This window comes from Centropristis striata, chromosome 10 (assembly GCF_030273125.1).
Source record: "Centropristis striata isolate RG_2023a ecotype Rhode Island chromosome 10, C.striata_1.0, whole genome shotgun sequence".
NCBI lineage: Eukaryota > Metazoa > Chordata > Actinopteri > Perciformes > Serranidae > Centropristis > Centropristis striata.
This window is the reverse complement of record NC_081526.1, coordinates 394,821-414,330: the sequence shown is the minus strand read 5'-3', so window position 1 is coordinate 414,330 and position 19,510 is coordinate 394,821. Positions and strand designations below refer to the sequence as shown.

The 19,510-nt window shown below is 40.6% G+C and overlaps 1 protein-coding gene across 1 annotated transcript in view; it reads left to right on the top strand.

The window, feature by feature from the left end:
• Positions 1 to 19,510, top strand: part of LOC131978772 (ephrin type-A receptor 6-like) — a 248,571-nt gene that overhangs the window by 145,488 nt on the left and 83,573 nt on the right. The window contains exon 5 of the mRNA XM_059342527.1: positions 5,415 to 5,750. Within this exon, the coding sequence (XP_059198510.1) occupies positions 5,415 to 5,750 (336 nt within the window). The remainder of the gene's footprint in view (positions 1 to 5,414; positions 5,751 to 19,510) is intronic.

Here is a 19,510-nt window from a genome sequence, read left to right as displayed (position 1 = left end):
AAAATTACAAAAAAAGGACATAAAATGAATAAAAATAGACACAAAATGACTGGAAAAGGATGTAAAATGATAAATGAGTTAATTCAGTTTCAGTAACAATGAAACACTGTAAATGTTTATATCAGCCAAAACAGGATTTTTTACAGTTTTATTTTTTTTTTAATAAATTACTCCACAGTAAAATACTCTGGCACCATGTCTGTAGCAAAAATATACTGTAATATTTATACAAGCATCACTGTAATTTTTGCATTTATATTTTGTATAAATATTTTTTCGCACTGTTAAATGTACTAAACACCGTATCTCTAACAGAAATACACTGTAATATTTAATGGTAAAACCTTTAATTTATGCAGCATTCATAAAGTATTTTCTTGTCAATTATATGGAAGAACAGCGTTTCTTTTGATGGAAAAACTTTTTATTTATATGGTGAAATATGGAATAAAATGGAAATCTAAAACTTGAAATCAACAGTGTTAATATAATTTTACTGTAATATTAGAAAAAAGTTGCACCGTATTTTTTACGGTAAAGTTCTGGCAACCATAGCTGCTGGTTTTTACCATAAAAACAACAGTTGGTTTTTTACAGTGTACTATACAGTTTCAGTTAGTTATCGTTTTTTTATATAAACTCTTGTTTTTATTTTTATTTCAGTGAAAGGAGATGTTTTTTCAATTCTAGTTTTGGTTATTCCGTTAGTGTTCGTTAACTCTAATAACCTTGGTGATTACCAGCAAACAGCCGGATCATTTATTTCTACCTGTTTACCTGTTTACCTGTTTACCTGTTCCTCAGAGACGTTCAGGCTCTTAGTCTCTTCTCTGATGTGATCAGAGTCTTGGAGAGCTTTCTGCCATCACTGCCAGCTATTTAATTGTGAATTCACATTAAATATCTCTATCGTAGTGTACGGCTGCCAGTGTGGGTAAGTTATTGCTTCGTCTCTGGAGCTGCCGGATTAATCCGGCGCTCTCTCAGAATTAGCCGTGGCTGTAAATCCAGCCTGGTCTGCAGGACTTATCTGGTGTGAAACTGTGCATTAGAGAGTCTCTGGATGAATTACACGGCTTTTGTTCAGCTGCCTCGTCTTCATTGATGATTCACCGACTGTCATTACGACTTCATATTTGCATTAAATTACAGTTTAACCGGACTAATACTCCTTTAATTAAAAAGCCATTTAGCTGTCAGTGAGATAGACGGGGGCCACGTCTGAGAGCTCAACGGGTGGAAGAGAGTGTTTGTCTTTACGACGAGACGAAGCCAAGTCATTGTTGAGGAGCTGCGAGTTTACATTCCCTGTTTGCAGAGGAAATCTGCACAACGGCTGCTCTTTATAATGTTCTCATCTCTAAATTTAGACTCACAAGATGCAATATATTGCCTCTGCCCACATAACTCCATGCTCTGATACCTGCAGGCTTCACAGTGTCTTATTATTATTATTATTATTATAGTTATTATATAGGTACAATCTTCTGTACTGTGCAGAGCTTTGATGTACTGATTAACTCTTTGATGCCCAACATATAAACACCTTCTAATGACCAACATGGGTCTAAAATGTATTAATCCCCATGTTATTTCATGCAGATCATTATATCAATTTTTCCTTTCATACTTTATGAAGAAAAATAGTTTTTGTATTATTACATCAAGTTTAAACACATGGGTCTAAAATGACCTTGTGCATTAGAAAAAACAAGTTATTTGAGGAAAACCTGGAATACTGAATGATGAACTTAATTTATTGCAAAGATATAGAATATAAAAACTCAGTCGGGTCACTTTAGACCATGTTGTGCATCAAAGGGTTTAATAGGTTTAGATAAGCCAAACACAGAGACATCATTTTGTTTTGTTTGTTTTTTAATGCAATTTCAAAACAAGTACTTCGGTTCTGGAAGCTGCTAATTGTCAGTAAGAGCCTCTCCTGGGTGCTCCAGGTCTCTAGTTGGTGGTTGTAAAGTTTCATGAGGTTGTGATTATTCTGGAGGTCAAAGCAGCTCATTTTATAACCTGATGTCAACTTTTAAAAAAGGCTCTCACTCCAGTGAAAAGGGACTAACATCATCACTGTTGAATCAGCTACGGCTCAGTTAATCCACAAGAGTGTCAGCTTTCAAGTCATATCCAACTTATGCAATCCAAAATGCTTGAATTAATATATAGTGGGCATGTCTGTAAAGGGGAAACTCGTGGGTACCAAAAGAAAACATTTTCTTACAAACCCCTTTTCGACCAACATGAACCAAGTTCTTTTTCTCTGCTGGTGCAATATGAAACATCTTGACAACTGTTGGATGGACTTTTTTTTAATAAGGAATTATAAGGAAGCCACACAGTAAAGGATACCCTGCTAATTGTCTATTTAACACTAAATGGGACCATCAATTACAAAAAGAACATCATGTTGTATTTAATATATAATGATATAGCAAACAGCTAATTCTCAATAATATGAATATGAACAATAATACAAACATTATACTGTATACCAAAAGCAACTCTAAAGTCTGGTAACTAGGAACTTAGTCACACATGGTATTTATGTAACCATTTGTGGTTATTTGGTTAATTAATAATGGTTCAAAAGTTAAAAGTGACTCATGGAAAACCTCAGAAAGACAGAAAGTTGGCCGGGATCGTTGAGGCTCCAGCAGGTCTCTCACAGTCAGAAAAAAACATATAAATATGGACACCAGATCCCACACAGACACCAAATCCTGCACAGACACCAAGCTCAATGCATTACATTGTTTTTTAGTGTCTTGTTCAAGGGCTCTTCAACACTTGTTGTTAGTTGTTGAACTAAATCTTCCAGGCAAAAGCACATCCTAAATCTCCAAGGCCACTTCTGCTCCCAGTACAAACATTGTATATAAGGTTTGTGGGGGTGTGACAACCAAGCAAACTGTAGACTAGCACATCTACTCCACCAAGCTGTGAGCTCTCTGTTTACTCACATCATGCATTTTAATCAGCAGCTCGTAGGCCAGAGCATAAACTGTTTGCTTGATGTCGAAGTAAAACAAAAAAGAAATGGAGATTAAAGACTGAGGGCCTGAGAGGAGGAGAGAAAGAAGGAGAGGATGTCACCAGAGCAGAGATAAAGGTGGAGAGAGAGTGTAGAGGCTGGATGGAGTCGACAGCGAAGAGAGAAAGGAAGGAGGGTGCTGATACCAATCTCCCCCTGGAGGAGAATAGGAGCTGATTGATGGCGGTGGGGTTGCTCCGCGGGAGGGGAGGTGGGTGGATTCTCCTCGATGGAGAGAATAGAGGAGGGAGATAATGGCCGATAGACGCAGAAGGAGATAAAGAGAGAGAGAATGGGCTTTCACTGACAGAAGTGGAGGAGGGGGAGGAGTTGCTTTCCTGTCTGCAGAGATTTTTAGCAAAGGGATGGAGGGAAGGATGGATGGAGGGATGGAGGGAAGGATGGATGGATGGAGGGAAGGATGGGGGGATGGATGAGGAGGGGGAAACATCCCATTGTCTAGGCAGACAGTGAGCTTGGCAGGACGGGAGTGTTCAAATCCCTCCGGCCTTTTAACTCCACCCTGTTGACAGCTGGCTGCCTGCTACAGCACAATACTTACCCTGACACACACCTCCAAAGAGCACAAAAACACCTCGACAAAGTGAAATGTGAGGGAGGTGAAATAACTTAAAATGTTTACTGCACAGGAGAGGAATTTATATGAAGAGTTATGTGCTGCTGCAGTGATATTAACAATGTTATATTGCTAAGTTCCCGTGTGAATTACAGCTATTGATTTAGGAAAACAGACCCTGTTAATATCTGTGCAGAGCATTTAGAATTCAGTCTGAGATGCGGTGTACCTCAGGGGTCAATTTAGGGTCCTGTGCTTATTTTAAGTGTACGTGGTGTTGTATCCTCTCCTGCATAGCAACACTGGCTGGAGGTTCCTCTAAGGGACGGCTGTGATCAAAAGCAAGTTCAGCCGGATTAAAATGGATTCTTTTTGCTTTTGGTTTTGTTGTTCTTTTGTTTTTCTATTTGTTTCCACTAGAGTTTGGGCCTATTTCTGGTTTTGTCGATTCTGGTGAAGGCAATTAAACTGTTTTGACTTCATGCCAACTGGCTGAACCAATATGACATTTTATTAATACAAATTAAAAAGTCAACATCAGCTACCTGGACTGAGAGTTCATCACCACTAACGAGTCTCATTCAAACTCTTGCTGAGGAAAGTGTGACTCCAAATTTGATAATTTTCCCCACAACCTTTAATATCCATTAGGAAATATTCTAACTAGTAAAAAACACTGATCTTTATCAATTCAATAAGGAGAGATCAGTTGGAAATGTATGCAAATATACCATCTCAAGTTTTAAATGGATCTACAGGATCATCTCAATAAATCAGAATATGATGTAAAAGTAAATTTCAGTAGTTCAAGTCAACCAAGTATTGAGCCACATAGATGACAGACTGTTAAGAGGAAACATTTACATTTTAAACACAATTTTTAAAATTGGTCTTTTTTTATATTAACATTTTTTGAGACAGTGAATTTTATGGTTTAATTAAATGTAAGCCATAATCATTATTATTAGAATAAATTAAATAAATGAAGACATGAAATGTTTCATTCTGTGTGTAATGGATCTATATAATATGTTATTTCACCTTTTTGAATTGAATTACTGACATAAATAAACTTTTCTATCATATTCTAATTAATTGAGATGCACCTGTAGATAAAGAGAAAACAATGTCATTTCCACCATTCATTCAATGATCTACACTGTAAAAACCCTGTTGTTTTTACGATTAAAAAAAAACAGCAGCTGTGGTTGCCAGAACTTTACCGTAATAAATACGATGCAACTTTTTCTAATATTACGGCAAAATGATATTAACACTGTTGATTTCACGTTTAAGATTGCCATTTTATTTCATATTTTACCGTATTTTTCCATCAAAAGAAACGCTGTTCTGCCATATAATTGACAAGAAAATACTTTATAAATGCAGCATAAATTAAAGATTTTACCATTAAATATTACAGTATATTTCTGTTAGAGATATGGTATTTAGTACATTTAACAGTGTTTGTACAAAAAATAAATGCAAAAATTACTGTGATGGCTTGTATATGTATTACAGTATATTTTTGCTACAAACACGGTGCCAGAGTATTTTACAGTGGAGTAAAAATGTAAAAAATACTGTTTTGGCTATTATAAACATTTACAGTGTTTCATTGTTACTGAAACTGAATTAACCCATTTATCATTTAACAACAAGTTAAAATCTACAGACATTTCTTACAGTTTACTGTCTAAATCCTACACAGCTAATTGTGTACTTCCTTTTGTTAACATCAGCCTATCTCTTTAAAAGGTATCCTAAACACTGTATTTATTGCCCTGCCAGGCCCTCCGTCTCCTCCCCGTAACCTGATGTTTAACCTGAACGACACCTGTCTGATGCTGGAGTGGTCCCCGCCCAGCGACACAGGGGGCCGCCGGGACCTCACCTACAACGTGCTGTGTAAGCGCTGCGGCCCCGAGCCGGACCACTGCCAGTTCTGTGACGAGGAGCTCCGTTTCCTACCGCGACCGCTCGGCCTCACCAACGCCACCGTCACTGTCACCGACTTCTCCGCTCACGCCAACTACACCTTCGAGATCGAGTCCCTGAACGGCGTGTCGGACCTGAGCTCCTTCCCTCGCCAGGTCGCCATCATCACCGTCAGCACCGACCAGGGTGGTGAGTGCCTCTTCCTGTTTTACTTGATGCTCTTTCAAAGGGAGATTTAGAGCCTAAAGGTAGGCTTCTGGTTAAGGTCGAAAACGTAACATTCCACCTTCAGTCCTTCAGTCCAGCCTTGGTGGAGGCAGCCTTGGTGGAGGCAGCCTTGGTGTAGCAGCCTTGGTGGAGGCAGCCTTGGTGGAGGCAGCCTTGGTGGAGTCATCCTTGGTGGAGGCAGCCCTGGTGTAGCAGCCTTGGTGGAGGCAGCCTTGGTGGAGGCAGCCTTGGTGTAGCAGCCTTGGTGGAGGCAGCCTTGGTGGAGGCAGCCTTGGTGTAGCAGCCTTGGTGGAGGCAGCCTTGGTGTAGCAGCCTTGGTGGAGACAGCCTTGGTGTAGCAGCCTTGGTGTAGCAGCCTTGGTGTAGCAGCCTTGGTGTAGCAGCCTTGGTGGAGGCAGCCTTGGTGGAGGCAACCTTGGTGGAGACAGCCTTGGTGTAGCAGCCTTGGTGGAGGCAGCCTTGGTGGAGGCAGCCTTGGTGTAGCAGCCTTGGTGTAGCAGCCTTGGTGGAGACAGCCTTGGTGTAGCAGCCTTGGTGTAGACAGCCTTGGTGGAGACAGCCTTGGTGTAGCAGCCTTGGTGGAACAGCCTTGGTGGAGGCAGCCTTGGTGGAGGCAACCTTGGTGGAGACAGCCTTGGTGTAGCAGCCTTGGTGGAGACAGCCTTGGTGGAGGCAGCCTTGGTGTAGCAGCCTTGGTGGAGACAGCCTTGGTGGAGGCAACCTTGGTGGAGACAGCCTTGGTGGAGACAGCCTTGGTGGAGGCAGCCTTGGTGGAGGCAACCTTGGTGGAGGCAGCCTTGGTGGAGGCAGCCTTGGTGGAGGCAACCTTGGTGGAGACAGCCTTGGTGGAGGCAGCCTTGGTGGAGGCAACCTTGGTGGAGACAGCCTTGGTGGAGGCAGCCTTGGTGGAGGCAGCCTTGGTGTAGCAGCCTTGGTGGAGACAGCCTTGGTGGAGACAGCCTTGGTGGAGGCAACCATGGTGTAGCAGCCTTGGTGTAGCAGCCTTGGTGGAGGCAGCCTTGGTGGAGGCAGCCTTGGTGGAGGCAACCTTGGTGGAGACAGCCTTGGTGGAGACAGCCTATTGCATGATAATTTTATAGTTTCCCAGCCTGTAATGTCGAAGCAGGCTTGTAGTGTTTGAGATGCAGCTGGTGTCCATTTCTGTACAGACCTCTTGATGGGTTTTAGTGTTTTGAGTAGAGACCGGTATGTGGAGTTATATCACAGCATGATCACCATTACCTTGTGGCGCGTTATGCCTCTTTGATGGTAGAATAGCAGTTTTCCGCTGGTGGCTCAGCGCACCAAGTTCAGATGTCAGATCAGTTTGGTTGAAATCAGCCATGACAAATACAGTTTAGAGTTCCAGAGTTCATCCCATATTGTCAGAGATCATATTTTTATAATTACATCTTCTTTATGGAACAAAGAGAGTGACAGGTTCAGGCTAACTTATAATAGTTTCAAGTATAACTTATTCATCTTCTCTGGCACTTTCACACAACTTTATAACCTCTTAGCAGGAGCTGCTGCCATACATTTATGAATGTTAATATATCTGAACTGAAAGCTGAGATCACAGCGGAACAAGGTGTTATTTCAATCACACATTAATTCATTATCACTCAGTTTGATCTTTGCTGCTCTGTATGCTTTGATGGGATTTATACAGCACTCCATAATAATAATAATAATGGTTTATGGCTTTATATGGTTAGAGGGTAACCATATGTATCACTCAGCTCCATATTAATCAAATAAAGTGAAATTATATGAAATCAACTCGTTGTTTCTGGCACTTAGGGTTCTCACACCTTCCTAAACAACAAATTAAAGGACTTTTCATGTTTTCCAGGCCTGATTGTCTCTAATTGAATAATCCTAATTTAATAGTTTGAGACAGATATCAAGGTTTATAACTGGCTGATAAATAAGGGAACTAGAGGAGCCTGTGGAGTGTCCAGACTTGTTGACTCCATCAGACTAGAAAACAAAGCAGCGTGGAGCCCTACTGTACATTTACCTCTAAAGTTCTGGCTGTAAACTCCATGAGGCCAGTTTCAGTTTGATGATGATATACCAAGTAAAACTGGAGATAAGCTCACATAGATTTAGTATCAAATGATAGAACTGGATGGAACCCTCTTATAAGGTAGATTTGACACCTTTGGTCACATTTGACACATTTACAATTCTTTATTGAGCATGAAAGTAAAAAAAAAAAGATTAAAAATCACATTTCATGTTGGACTAAAGGACTAAAAAAGACACAAAATTACCAAAAAAAGACAGAAAATGACCAAAAAAGACACAAAATGACCAAAAAAAAGACACAAAATGACCAAAAAAACACAAAATAACTTAAAAGGACACAACAAAAGACACAAAATGACCTAAAAAGACAGAAAATGACTTACAAAGACACAAAAAGACATGAAAATGATTCAAAAATGGACAAATACACACACACACACACACACACACATTTGCTTGGATCTTTACATCTTTAATACCTTTAACTGTCTGTTTTGCTGGAGCTGATGGAGGAATCAGGGTTAAAGCTGCTCTGGTAGTTTTAGTGTTTAGTTTAGTGAGGTCGTCTCTTCCTGCTCCTCATCGTTCAGGTGTTTATTCTGCTGAATGTTTCCTCGGGGACTCGGTCCTCCATGTCAACGCTTAGGCTTTTAATTTGTGATTTGCAAACACTGTGTTTTCAGTTTCCTCCTCCTCCTCCCCTGACTATTCTCTCTCTTCCTCTTTCTATTGCTTGTTTGTCCTCCTTCTCTCCCTCCTTCTCTCCTCCTTCTCTCCCTCCTTCCTTGTGTTGCTGAGGGAGTCTGGGAGTAATATATTTCCTCATACAGGCCAAACACATTAAAAGCATTATTCTGGTCCCAGGTGAGCTCCAGCCTGTGCAGGTAACTCAGTGTTACATGCAGCCTCTTTATTTCATTAGGAGGCCCAGTTTAGCAGCTAGAGTTGGCCGGTCCCCGAGCTGTACACTAGACCTGTTTCATCTCTAATAAACCAGCTGTAGTAATTAAGATGCTCAGAGGAAGAGGAGGAGTCTGATGAAACATCCTGTCACTGTTTGACCAGGGTCAGAGGTCGTTCACGTGGAAGTTATTGATTATATGTCGGCTAGAAGTGTTCAGTGTGCAATCCAGACTGTATATCTGCGTTTTAATGCAGAATCTGATCAGATTTTAGTATCTGGTTTCAGTTTGTACACATCATTGTTCTCTGTATGCCACGGCTGAAATTCATCTCTTATTCTGAAAACATACTACACGTATTTGCAGCCGGACACTAATAAAAAAAGGTCTAAAAACCAGATAAAAACAGTAAATCTGAGGGAAATGATCTTGCTGCATGGACAGATAATTTATTAAATTAAGATTATTAAATCTAGAAATAAGCATGTTGAACGCTTAAAATAATAAACTAACTCTTAAAACCAGATAAATTAAAGCTGCGTTAGCTGTGTTACCTAAGTTAACCTTAACAATGCACAGTAATTGCACAAATTTTCTTACTTACATTACACCTCTACACCTTACATTACACCTCTGCAGGTAGCGTTATTAGTGGTTGAGAGAAATTCACAGTTTTTATTTTTATTCCTTCGCTGTAAAAGCCGTTAAGTGCTTTTCACATAATAAAACACACGTGTCAAGGACATAACTGTGGTAGTTCAAACCGCTCACAGTTCTGATTTTCACACCTTTAACCAGCTCATTTCATATACATATGAATAAATATACTGGTGGATATTTACATGTATAGATATTTATTTTGTTGGTAATGGAGGAGGATGATTCATGCACAGCACCAATTACTACAGTCACTTCTACTGTTATATTATTGTGAATTTTTTTTTCAGAGAGCTTAACATATAATTATTTACGGATTAGACCGGTCAGATTTATAAACTGCATCAGCCTTTTTCTGTGAGTTGTTATATGTATATCTAATATATGACTATATATCATCAGAAGCTTCTAGAAAATGAAGTCATGCATTTCAAATGGATTTATCCTGCAAACAGTGAATATGAAACATGAAGATATATCTTTGGTTTCTGTTGTGAGATAAATGTGCTGCAGGAGTCGTTGATCTTAACTAGTCATTTAACCTAATTTTAAAAGACTTATATATATACATATATATATATATATATATTAACAGATAACTCTGGAAACACTGACATTCTTTATACTGGAAACAATAAGTGGACTTTGTTTGCTTGTTTCCACGACAAAACCTGACAAACCCATGGTGTGTCTTAAAACCAGATCAAACAGTAAATCTGAGGGAAATGATCTTGCTGCATGGACAGATAATTTACCTTGACAAGATTTATTAAATTCAGATTATTAAATCTAGAAATAAGCATGTTGAACACTTTAGATTTAGAATTGTTAGATAATTTATCTGGTTTTAAGAGTTAATTTCTTATTGTAAGTGTTCAACATGTTAATTTCTAGGTCGAATAATCTTAATTTAAGAAATCTTGTCAAGGTAAATTATCTGTCCATGCAGCTAAACACCTTTTTATCAGTGTGTGCTGGATTTGGAGTCCATTTTTCTATGTTTTATTGTGACTGTGTGAGACCTTCAGGAGCCTCAACGATCCGGGACAACTTTCAGAGGTTTCTCATGAGTCACTTTTAACTCCTGAACCATTATTAATTAACCAAATAACCACAAATGGTTACATAAATACCACGTGTGACTAAGTTCCTGGTTACCAGACTTTAGAGTTGCTTTTGGTAAATAATGTTTGTAATGTTTTTTGCATGAGGTGAAAACTGAAAGAGATTCTGCAGCCTTATTAAAACAGGAAAACGTTCATCCTGCAGTGATCTGTTTTTCTGTGACTGCAGAGATATTCAAAGCTACAAGTCCTGCACATCCACCTAAACCTCTGTGTGATTGTTTGGAAAGGTGCACAGAAAACTCCAGCACCATTAGCATAGCGTCGCCATCAGCAGAAACCAGACGCCATGAGAGTCTGTGTGTGTGTGTGTGTGTGTGCGTGTGTGTGTCGACGAATCAACACGCTCTCTTATTATAATGCAGCCGGACACAAACATTAGACTCAGTCATTAAAATGCAGATGGCCCTTCTGCTAAATGCTTTGTGTCACTGAGGTTAGTATATGATGGACACACAAACACACACACACACACACACACACGCACACACACATACATACACACACACACACACACACACACACCAGTCCTGTGACATGCCTGAGTGGCGTGAAGTTGAGGCCTGTGATAATTTCCTGTCAGGCGTAACCTTTTCAATATTTTGTGATTCATAAAGTGAATCTGATGTATGCACACGCATCAATCTCTATACCACACACACACACACACACAGACACACACACACACATGGCTGAGAGTGTGTGTGGAGAATTGTAAAGCGTGAGGATTAGCAGCGGGGAGTGTCTTGGCCTGGAGTAAATCCCTTCATATTTGGAGAAAGAGAAAAAGAGTCTGGGGAAATTATGTGTGCATTTGCACTTCTTGAAGTCGGCAGCAGGAACGTGGCGCTGCCGCGATCCGCCAGACTTAAAGTTTACAGCTGGAGGACAGACAGGAGCGCCACATCTTCCTACCAGCTGATAGAAACTCTGAAGGTGGAAACAGGAGAGAGAAACATCACCTGATATTACCAGCACTGAAGCTTTACCTTCACCTACAGTAGCTCTTCAAACTGCTTTCTTTTTATCCTATAAAACAGATTCAACTAGACCTGCAGCATGGATAATGATGCACTCACTGTCTCCTCACATGGTCCATTTACAGATTAGAGAAGTCGTCCTTCTCACTTTGATGCAGGGCTGCACCATTCTGGAAAACATGTGAATCACGATGTTTTTGCTTTGAATTGAGATCACGATTCTCTGGCATGATTTTTTTCACAAAATGTTTATTGCACAGATGAACTTTGACAAAAAAAGTGCCTTGGCAAGACCATAGTTGTAGTTTTATCATTGGAAGAGAAATTATTTTAACAAAAATTGAGACATGCGGCTGATAACAACTCCCCCATCATCATCATCAGTCTGATTAGAACGTAGAACGTCCGTCCCTGAACGCAGCACGTCAGAATGTGCTGAAAGATTCTTAGACAGAAACACAACAAGTCTGTCAACATGTTGAGGCTTCAGTGACAAACGGTGACACGTCACAATGTTCCTCCTGAACTGAACAGTGTTGTGTATTCATTTGAAAATATATTAAAATATCTGACATATAGCAGTTTAAATATGCATCAAACATGTTTTGATAAACAGACAGAAATCTGACCAACAGTCTCAGTCTCTTTACAGGAAACTCCTGCTTGGTTAAGATCAGAGCAGCTCTGTTTAGGAAATCCCACTGCACCATTTGGAACAATAACAGGAAATCAAGAGACCTGACACTCCAACATTAGATATAATAGCAACAGAAATAGGAAAACTGGGCAGTTGCTGTTCGAACCACCGCTTGAAAAAATCTGTGAGGAAATGGGAGCATTTGTTTGTGATGCAGCTGGAGATATAAAATGCTTCAGAATCAATGTGTGTAGAAATGAGATCACGTGTACGTGCCAATCGAGATCGCCCTACTTTGATGCTTTCATGAGTTTTCACTGGTAATGTGGAAACAACATGGCCGCTACAAAGCCAGCATTTTATTCCCCAGAAGGTTGATAACTGTTTGTATTATTTGCATGGCAACAAAGAGCAAAAGGAAAATGTGTCCAATGAGCCATGAAATATAACTGGGAACACATTTTTCTAATTATTCCAACACCACATGAATGCAGCACAAATGCTTTATCTTACAGTTTTAATGAACGCCAGGAATGAATGTGTGTATCTGTGCCGTGATTGGGAGCCGGTCCAGAGTTTAATGTCTTCTTCTCTGGTTCTGATTCACTCGTCTACCAAGACTCATGAAAATCAGTCCAGAAGTTTCTCCTGAATGACAAACACACACAGCAGCTCACCAACAACCTTCTGGCTGAGCTTCTCATCACATCTGGCAGATTCATAGACTGTTTCAGGAGACTCAGTTTCTTCCCGAAGGTATCAAAACAGACAATAAACAAGAAGAATCTTCCAAATATCAGACAAGACTTAAACTGCCACACTGCTGCCTTGCTCAAGGGAACCCTGCACTGTAAAAAATGGCTGTAGAAGTTACAGTAAAACAAAAATTACAAATTACATCAGAAATAGGGCGGAAAATTTAAAATTGTATATCACCATAGTCAGACACTTTTAATTACCGTAAATCAAAGAATAGCATGAAAACTTGAACTTTTTCTGTCATAAACTGTAGGAAACACACAGTTTTGCGGTTAAAATATAACATTTTCATGTAAAATTAATGGAGAAATACCATGATGTTAAAATGACACAATTACCCTAAAAATAACAGGAATATTCAGTCAAATTACAGATATTTACATTTAAATTTACAGTAGAAAACCCACTCACTGTGTTTCTTACAGTGAAGTTCTGGCAGTATTTTTAGTATCAGTATTTTGGAGGAGGAGGAGGAGGAGGAGAAGTGAAATGAGGGAGGAAGCTGAGAGGTAAATAGAGGAGGAGAGAGAGAGGAAATAAGGAGAAGAGCAGGACAGAGACGGATGAAGTGACAGAGAAAAAGAAGAGGGAAAATGAAAGCAGAGTATGATTGAGAGAGGAGACGATCGAAGGGGCAACGAAGGAGGTGCAGGAGGAAAGAGAGGAGAATCAGCTGACAAGAAACGTGGGAAGAGGAGAAAGAGAGGGAGAGAGAGAGAGAGAGGATAGTGACATAGTGAGGACCAGAGCAAACTTTAACCCTTTGGATTTTGGGGTTGTTCTGTTGTTTTTGACTCCTTTTCATTGTGTACCTTTTGGCCAGGGCTAGGGTTTGGTCTAACTTCACATCCCATCGCTGCTTTAAAATGTACCCAGAAACCTTCTATTCTGTTCAAAGAAAAGGACTCAAAGCAGGATTTTTATGTATCTTAGATGGTTCATGGAAGCTTCTTGGTGATCATTGTAGGAATAGTTTCCACTTTAACAGCCGTCCTTCTCTTCGTTTTAAAGGTTTGGCTCAGACTTTCGATTTTCATTCCAGCATTGATCACAGATTGAATGTGACTGCCAGCGATGCAGCAGCTCAATCTGTTTTAATTATGCATGAAGCCAACTACCAACTCTTAATGATCAATATCACTAACAGTTGTTCATTGATCTGAACTTCTGTACGGTTTCTCTTCTTGACCAGCTAACAAATCACTTTCCTTTATGAGTTTACTAATCAGAAATATAGAGTTCTTCCTTTGTGCTTATTTGGGGGATTTAATAGTTGACAAATCCTTTTTGTATTTTAATGAAAATGTGAAGTAATAGCTGGATACTATGATATAATGTAGAAATAAGCGGTGAGGGGGGTGGACAGGTGGATGCCAGGAGGAGGAGGAGGAGGAGGAGGAGGAGGAGGAGGAGATGGCCTAGAAACAGGAGAGTTTCTTTAATCACAGGAAGCAGCTGGGTAATTGTGAATGTCACTGAAAGCAATCAGAGACAGATCGGCTCCTCGGTCGCATCACAACATTCCTGCAGCAGCCGGAGACTCTAATCAGACGGAGTTTTGTAGATGAAGAGCCGACGGGTAAAACTAACAATCTGAAGATGTGCATGATGATGTGGGCAGCGTGGGAAGGCTGCTCATTGACTCCAAGTGTCCAGATCATTTTCATTTGTTTCACTCACCTGAAGGCACATGTAAACGATATTACACCATCCACAGAGTCAACGTTGATCTGAGAGTGTTTATCTGCATGTAAACAGTAAACGGAGCAGAACTCCAGGGTTAATGGTACGGCGTGGAAGAGCGACTATCTCAGCAAAAGTGAATGAAAGCAGCAATCAAAGCCGTGTGTAACTGGTGTAATGTCTGATTACCTCCAACCATCAGTGTCTTTTACATCTTCATCCCTCCTCCACTTTCTCCAATAAACGCTGCAAACCGCTGCACTACAGTGCATAATCTGAGACTTCATCAAAATCTAAATTGATTTGAGAATGCTTACCTGGCAGGCAGGCTTACTACAGCATGCACACAGAGGTAATGGTGTGCAGAATATGGTGTCGTAATGAAAGATTAATAAAATGATGATTGGAGACGTTGGTGCAGGATGCAACCTTTTCCACACATATTGTACATGTAGTATGTAAGATATTACACAGTTTCATCACAACATCCTCCACTGATCACAACAATACTCAATAAATAGTTCTCAGCTACTTGAACTTATTGTTGAGTGTGCTTGAAAAAGAACACTATATGTTATTCACCGGGCTTATTTCATGTGCTTGCTTGCAAAAGCTACTATTCACCATGCTTATTCTTATTTTCATTGTGTGTGCTTGCTTGCAAAAGCACACTAATTGTTATTCTGCGGGCTTATTTTGTGTGCTTGCTTGCAAAAGCACACTAACTACTATTCACCGGGCTTATTCTTATTTTTATGTTATGTGCTTGCTTGCAAAAGCACATTAATTACTATTCACTGTGCTTGCTTGCAAAAGCACACTAACTACTATTCACCTGGCTTATTTTTTCTGTGTGTGTGCTTGCTTGCAAAAGCACACTAATTGTTATTCACCGGGCCTACTCTTCTTCCTCTTATTCTTCCATTTCTTCCGTGAGTTTTTTTCGGTCGACTACTCCTTCCAGAGTTTTGGTCTCACATACACTAAAAAGGTAAAAATCGACCGGTTCGCCAATGACAAGTGTGCTATGACTTTTCTAAAGATTTTGGCAAACGTTTTTCAAATTATTCTGCAAAAACATGCCAAAAAATCCCCCCAATGAGAAAAAATTGTCAAATTATAAATTTGGAAACTGTGCTCCAGGCCGCAGATACAGAAATAATCTCTCTCTTCTCATTTTGGCTGTTTTTTCATGACTTCGACATTTGTTGTTGTGACTTCGGTATTTGTTCTAACCCTAACCCACTGGGGGCTCAGAAAACCCTCCTGGTTTGTGAAAAATGGGACCAATATTTACTTTGGTGACTCTGGAGCAAAAGAATCAGACATTCTTTGCTCACATTCCCGTTTCTCATTGGAGTGAACAGAGCAGGTGTCCTAGCAGGCAAAGGGCAGAAACAACGAGACACAGATAGAGAAAATGTCTCCGAGTGTCCCGTCTCCTCTCTGAAGCGTCTCTGGTAGAACTATAGCAACATCCTGTTATTCAGCCTGTGTTGAGTTGCTCCATCAGGAGCGTTTCTAACGGCAATCTTTGTTGAGAAAATGTGTATGAAATGATGTTTTAGCATCTGACAATCCCCGCACTACAAAACTTTTATGGCTTGCCTTTCTGTCTTTTATGAGCTCTGGCAGGACAAATGTGTCACATTATAGCTTCTGTTTTTCTGGATCCACATTATCAGCCCGAATAATTAACTTCTCAGTTCTGAGAGCCGTGTTTGTTTCACTCTTCAGGCTTATTGCTGCTTCACTACAACGTCTGTAAAAAAGTCTCATATCTGTCTCTGAGTCCCAATTAGCCTCATCATTTATTTATTTATTCATTTATTTTTTTACATTTTTGCTCCTTTGACACATTAACACACAGTTGTCAAGATGTGCTGAGGAAGAGAGACAATTATTACAGTTAATCAGACAGAATACAAACACTGAAACATTCAGAGGATTTTAAGTGTTTCAGGTGACGGATTAAAAGCTGCTGAGTCGGCACTGTGAATAAGTTTGATGATGATTTTGGTGATTATATTTTTTTCCATGACTGTATCTTTTCTGCCGAAAATAGAAAATTCACACCTTCAGACTGACTGTCAGGTTTATTTTATTAACCATATGAGGCTTTATTTTTTAAATACAAAGTGTCAAAGATTTAAAACCTGGCAAAGAACCTCGGTTTTTAAAAGTTAGTGGTTGTCAAACCCTCATAAATGTCCGACCATAACAGCGTTCTGAGGCCAGAGCTGTCCAGCAGGTTGAACCTCTGGCCCACCTTGATGTGGTGGCCCTCAGCCAGGCCCCCACGGCCCCCACCGGCCCCACCGGCCCCACCGGCCCCACCGGCCCCCAGCCAGGCCCCCACGGCCCCACCGCCCCCACCGGCCCCACCGGCCCCACCGGCCCCACCGGCCCCCAGCCAGGCCCCCACGGCCCCACCGCCCCCACCAGGCCCCACTGGCCCCTCCGTTATTCTGCAGCTCGGCCTGTAGATGAACAGTGTGTTGTCTGGTGGCCTCCCAGCCAGCGCTCCTCCCAGCAGCCCTCTCTCCGGCAGCGCGCCACGCTCTAACTAACGATGACAAATTAGCCCCGCGCTTAATTATCAGCCTGGGAGAATCACAGTGATGTTTATTAGCCGCGGCATCATAAAGCGCTGTGTCCGTGGCCCCGCACCAGAGAAACACTAATAATAACAACAGACACACACACACACTGGCTGAGTGGAAGGACCTGCGACCCGGTCCCCGAGGCTCTGGGTCCCCGGAGTCCCCGAGACCCCGAGGCTCCGGCCGGGTCGCGGGTGAAGGGGAAGGTGACTTTAGTGGATGAATCAATAGTGTCCTCCACTGAGCTCCAACAACCACTGGAGGAGACGACTCAATCCACCGTGTGTGTGTGTGTGTGTGTGTGTGTGTGTGTGTTCTTGTACTTCCTACAACTGGGACACTTTTTTAACCAAAAGAGTGAGGACATTTTTGCAAAGTGAGGACATTTCGGCCGGTCCTCACTTCTTTAAAGGCTTTTTTGAGATTTTTTTTGTTTTAAATCTCCAAAGAAGGTCACAAAAAATGATAATTAACTGAAACTGTATTGTGTGGTTACAAAACTAACTAAAATTATAGTAAAAATGTCCTTCGTTTTCCTCTTTGTCAACTTTTTTCATACATAATGAAGATGGATCAGACAAAGGAAATAAAGGCAAAATTTACTGTGACCTCTTTTAATCTCCCACCCAACAAATACCCCATTACAAAAAACTACAACTAATAAAAACTAAACTAAAACTAGCAAACTCACTCCAAAACTCATTAAAACTAACTGAATTTGAAAACAAAAATTTACAACCCAATTAAAACTAAAACTAATGAAAAATCCAAAACTATTATAACCTTGGTAGGGAATTCACTGTTACAATGAGGGTCCTCACAAAGATACAGTACAAGTACAAGAATGTGTGTGTGTGTGTGTGTGTGTGTGTGTGTGTGTGTGTGTCAGTGGAACAGATTTAGCTGCGATCTTTACACCATTATGGGTTAATAGGAAAAATGGCGGCGCAGATGAAAAATGCTGAATATATTTCACATTATAGAGAAGTTTTTCTCCCTGGACATCAGTTCTACAGGCCTGTGTGTGTGTGTGTGTGTGTGTGTGTGTGTGTGTGTGTGTGTGTGTGTGTGTGTGTGTGTGTGTGTGTGTGGCCTTGTGCAGACAGCGGTCATAAATAGAGTCTCCGTGCTCGATGCCGGCTTATTAACTCTTGATTTATCTTCCTCTCTGGAAGCATCCAGTCCTTGGCACCAGACCAGAGTCAGACCAGAGTCAGACCAGAGTCAGACCAGAATCAGACCCAGAGTCACACCCAGAGTCAGACCAGAGTCAGACCCAGAGTCAGACCAGAGTCAGACCAGAGTCAGACCAGAGTCAGACCAGAATCAGACCAGAGTCAGACCAGAGTCAGACCAGAGTCAGACCCAGAGTCCGGCTCCAGGGCCCCCATTACCTGCTGCTGCCATGTATGTGGGCCGGCATAGCTAAACCCTTTGGAGTTTGGGGATATTTTGTGGGTTTTTGACTCCTTTTCATTCTGTCTGTTTATAAACCAGTTAAACATCTCCACCATGATGTTTTGGTGTCATTGTTTTAAGCACAACCTCACCTTTATCACCTGATTATTATTGTTTTCATTTTGACTTACTGGATCAACATTTTGTACACACAAAAAACACAAAATAAAATAAAATAAAAAACACACATAAAAACACAAAAAAAATACACATAAAAACACACCAAAAACACACACACAAAAATACAAAAAAAAAACAAAAAATTACAAAAAACACATGAAAACACACACAAAAAACATACACAAAATAACAAAAAACACAAAAAAAGTAAACACAAAAGATGGCATTAAAAAATGCAGAATGCACACTGCAAAATTATAAAAATCTCTCAGTTTCTACGTTGTGACGTCATGAAGAAGTCAAAGTGCTCCGGAGCTTTCTGGACTCCAGACGGTTAATTTATCATAGCAGTTGTTCATTCTGTGATAAAAGCACCAAATTTGTCAGATGTGTTGATAAATATATTGGGAACAAAACTGGATATTGGGCCATCACAAACTCAGACGCTGGTTGCCGTAATATATCTAAACCGAAATTTTTACAGCTTGACATCAGCAGAAATGGATTCAGCACAAAAAATACTAACGGAACAACCAAGAAAACACTTTTACCCCAAAATGCCTCATTTTCTGAAGGGTTTTTCCCAGATTGGGTCCTGTCTATGGTAACAGCAGCTTGGAGGTCCAGCTTCTATCTACTGGTAACCGCTGGCCGCCATGTTGGAAAATGGCCGCCATGGTCATCAGAATGTGAACATGCGATGGCCCAATATCCAGACTTTATTAAATATATGAAGCTATATATGGACCAGGTGTGGTGCTTTC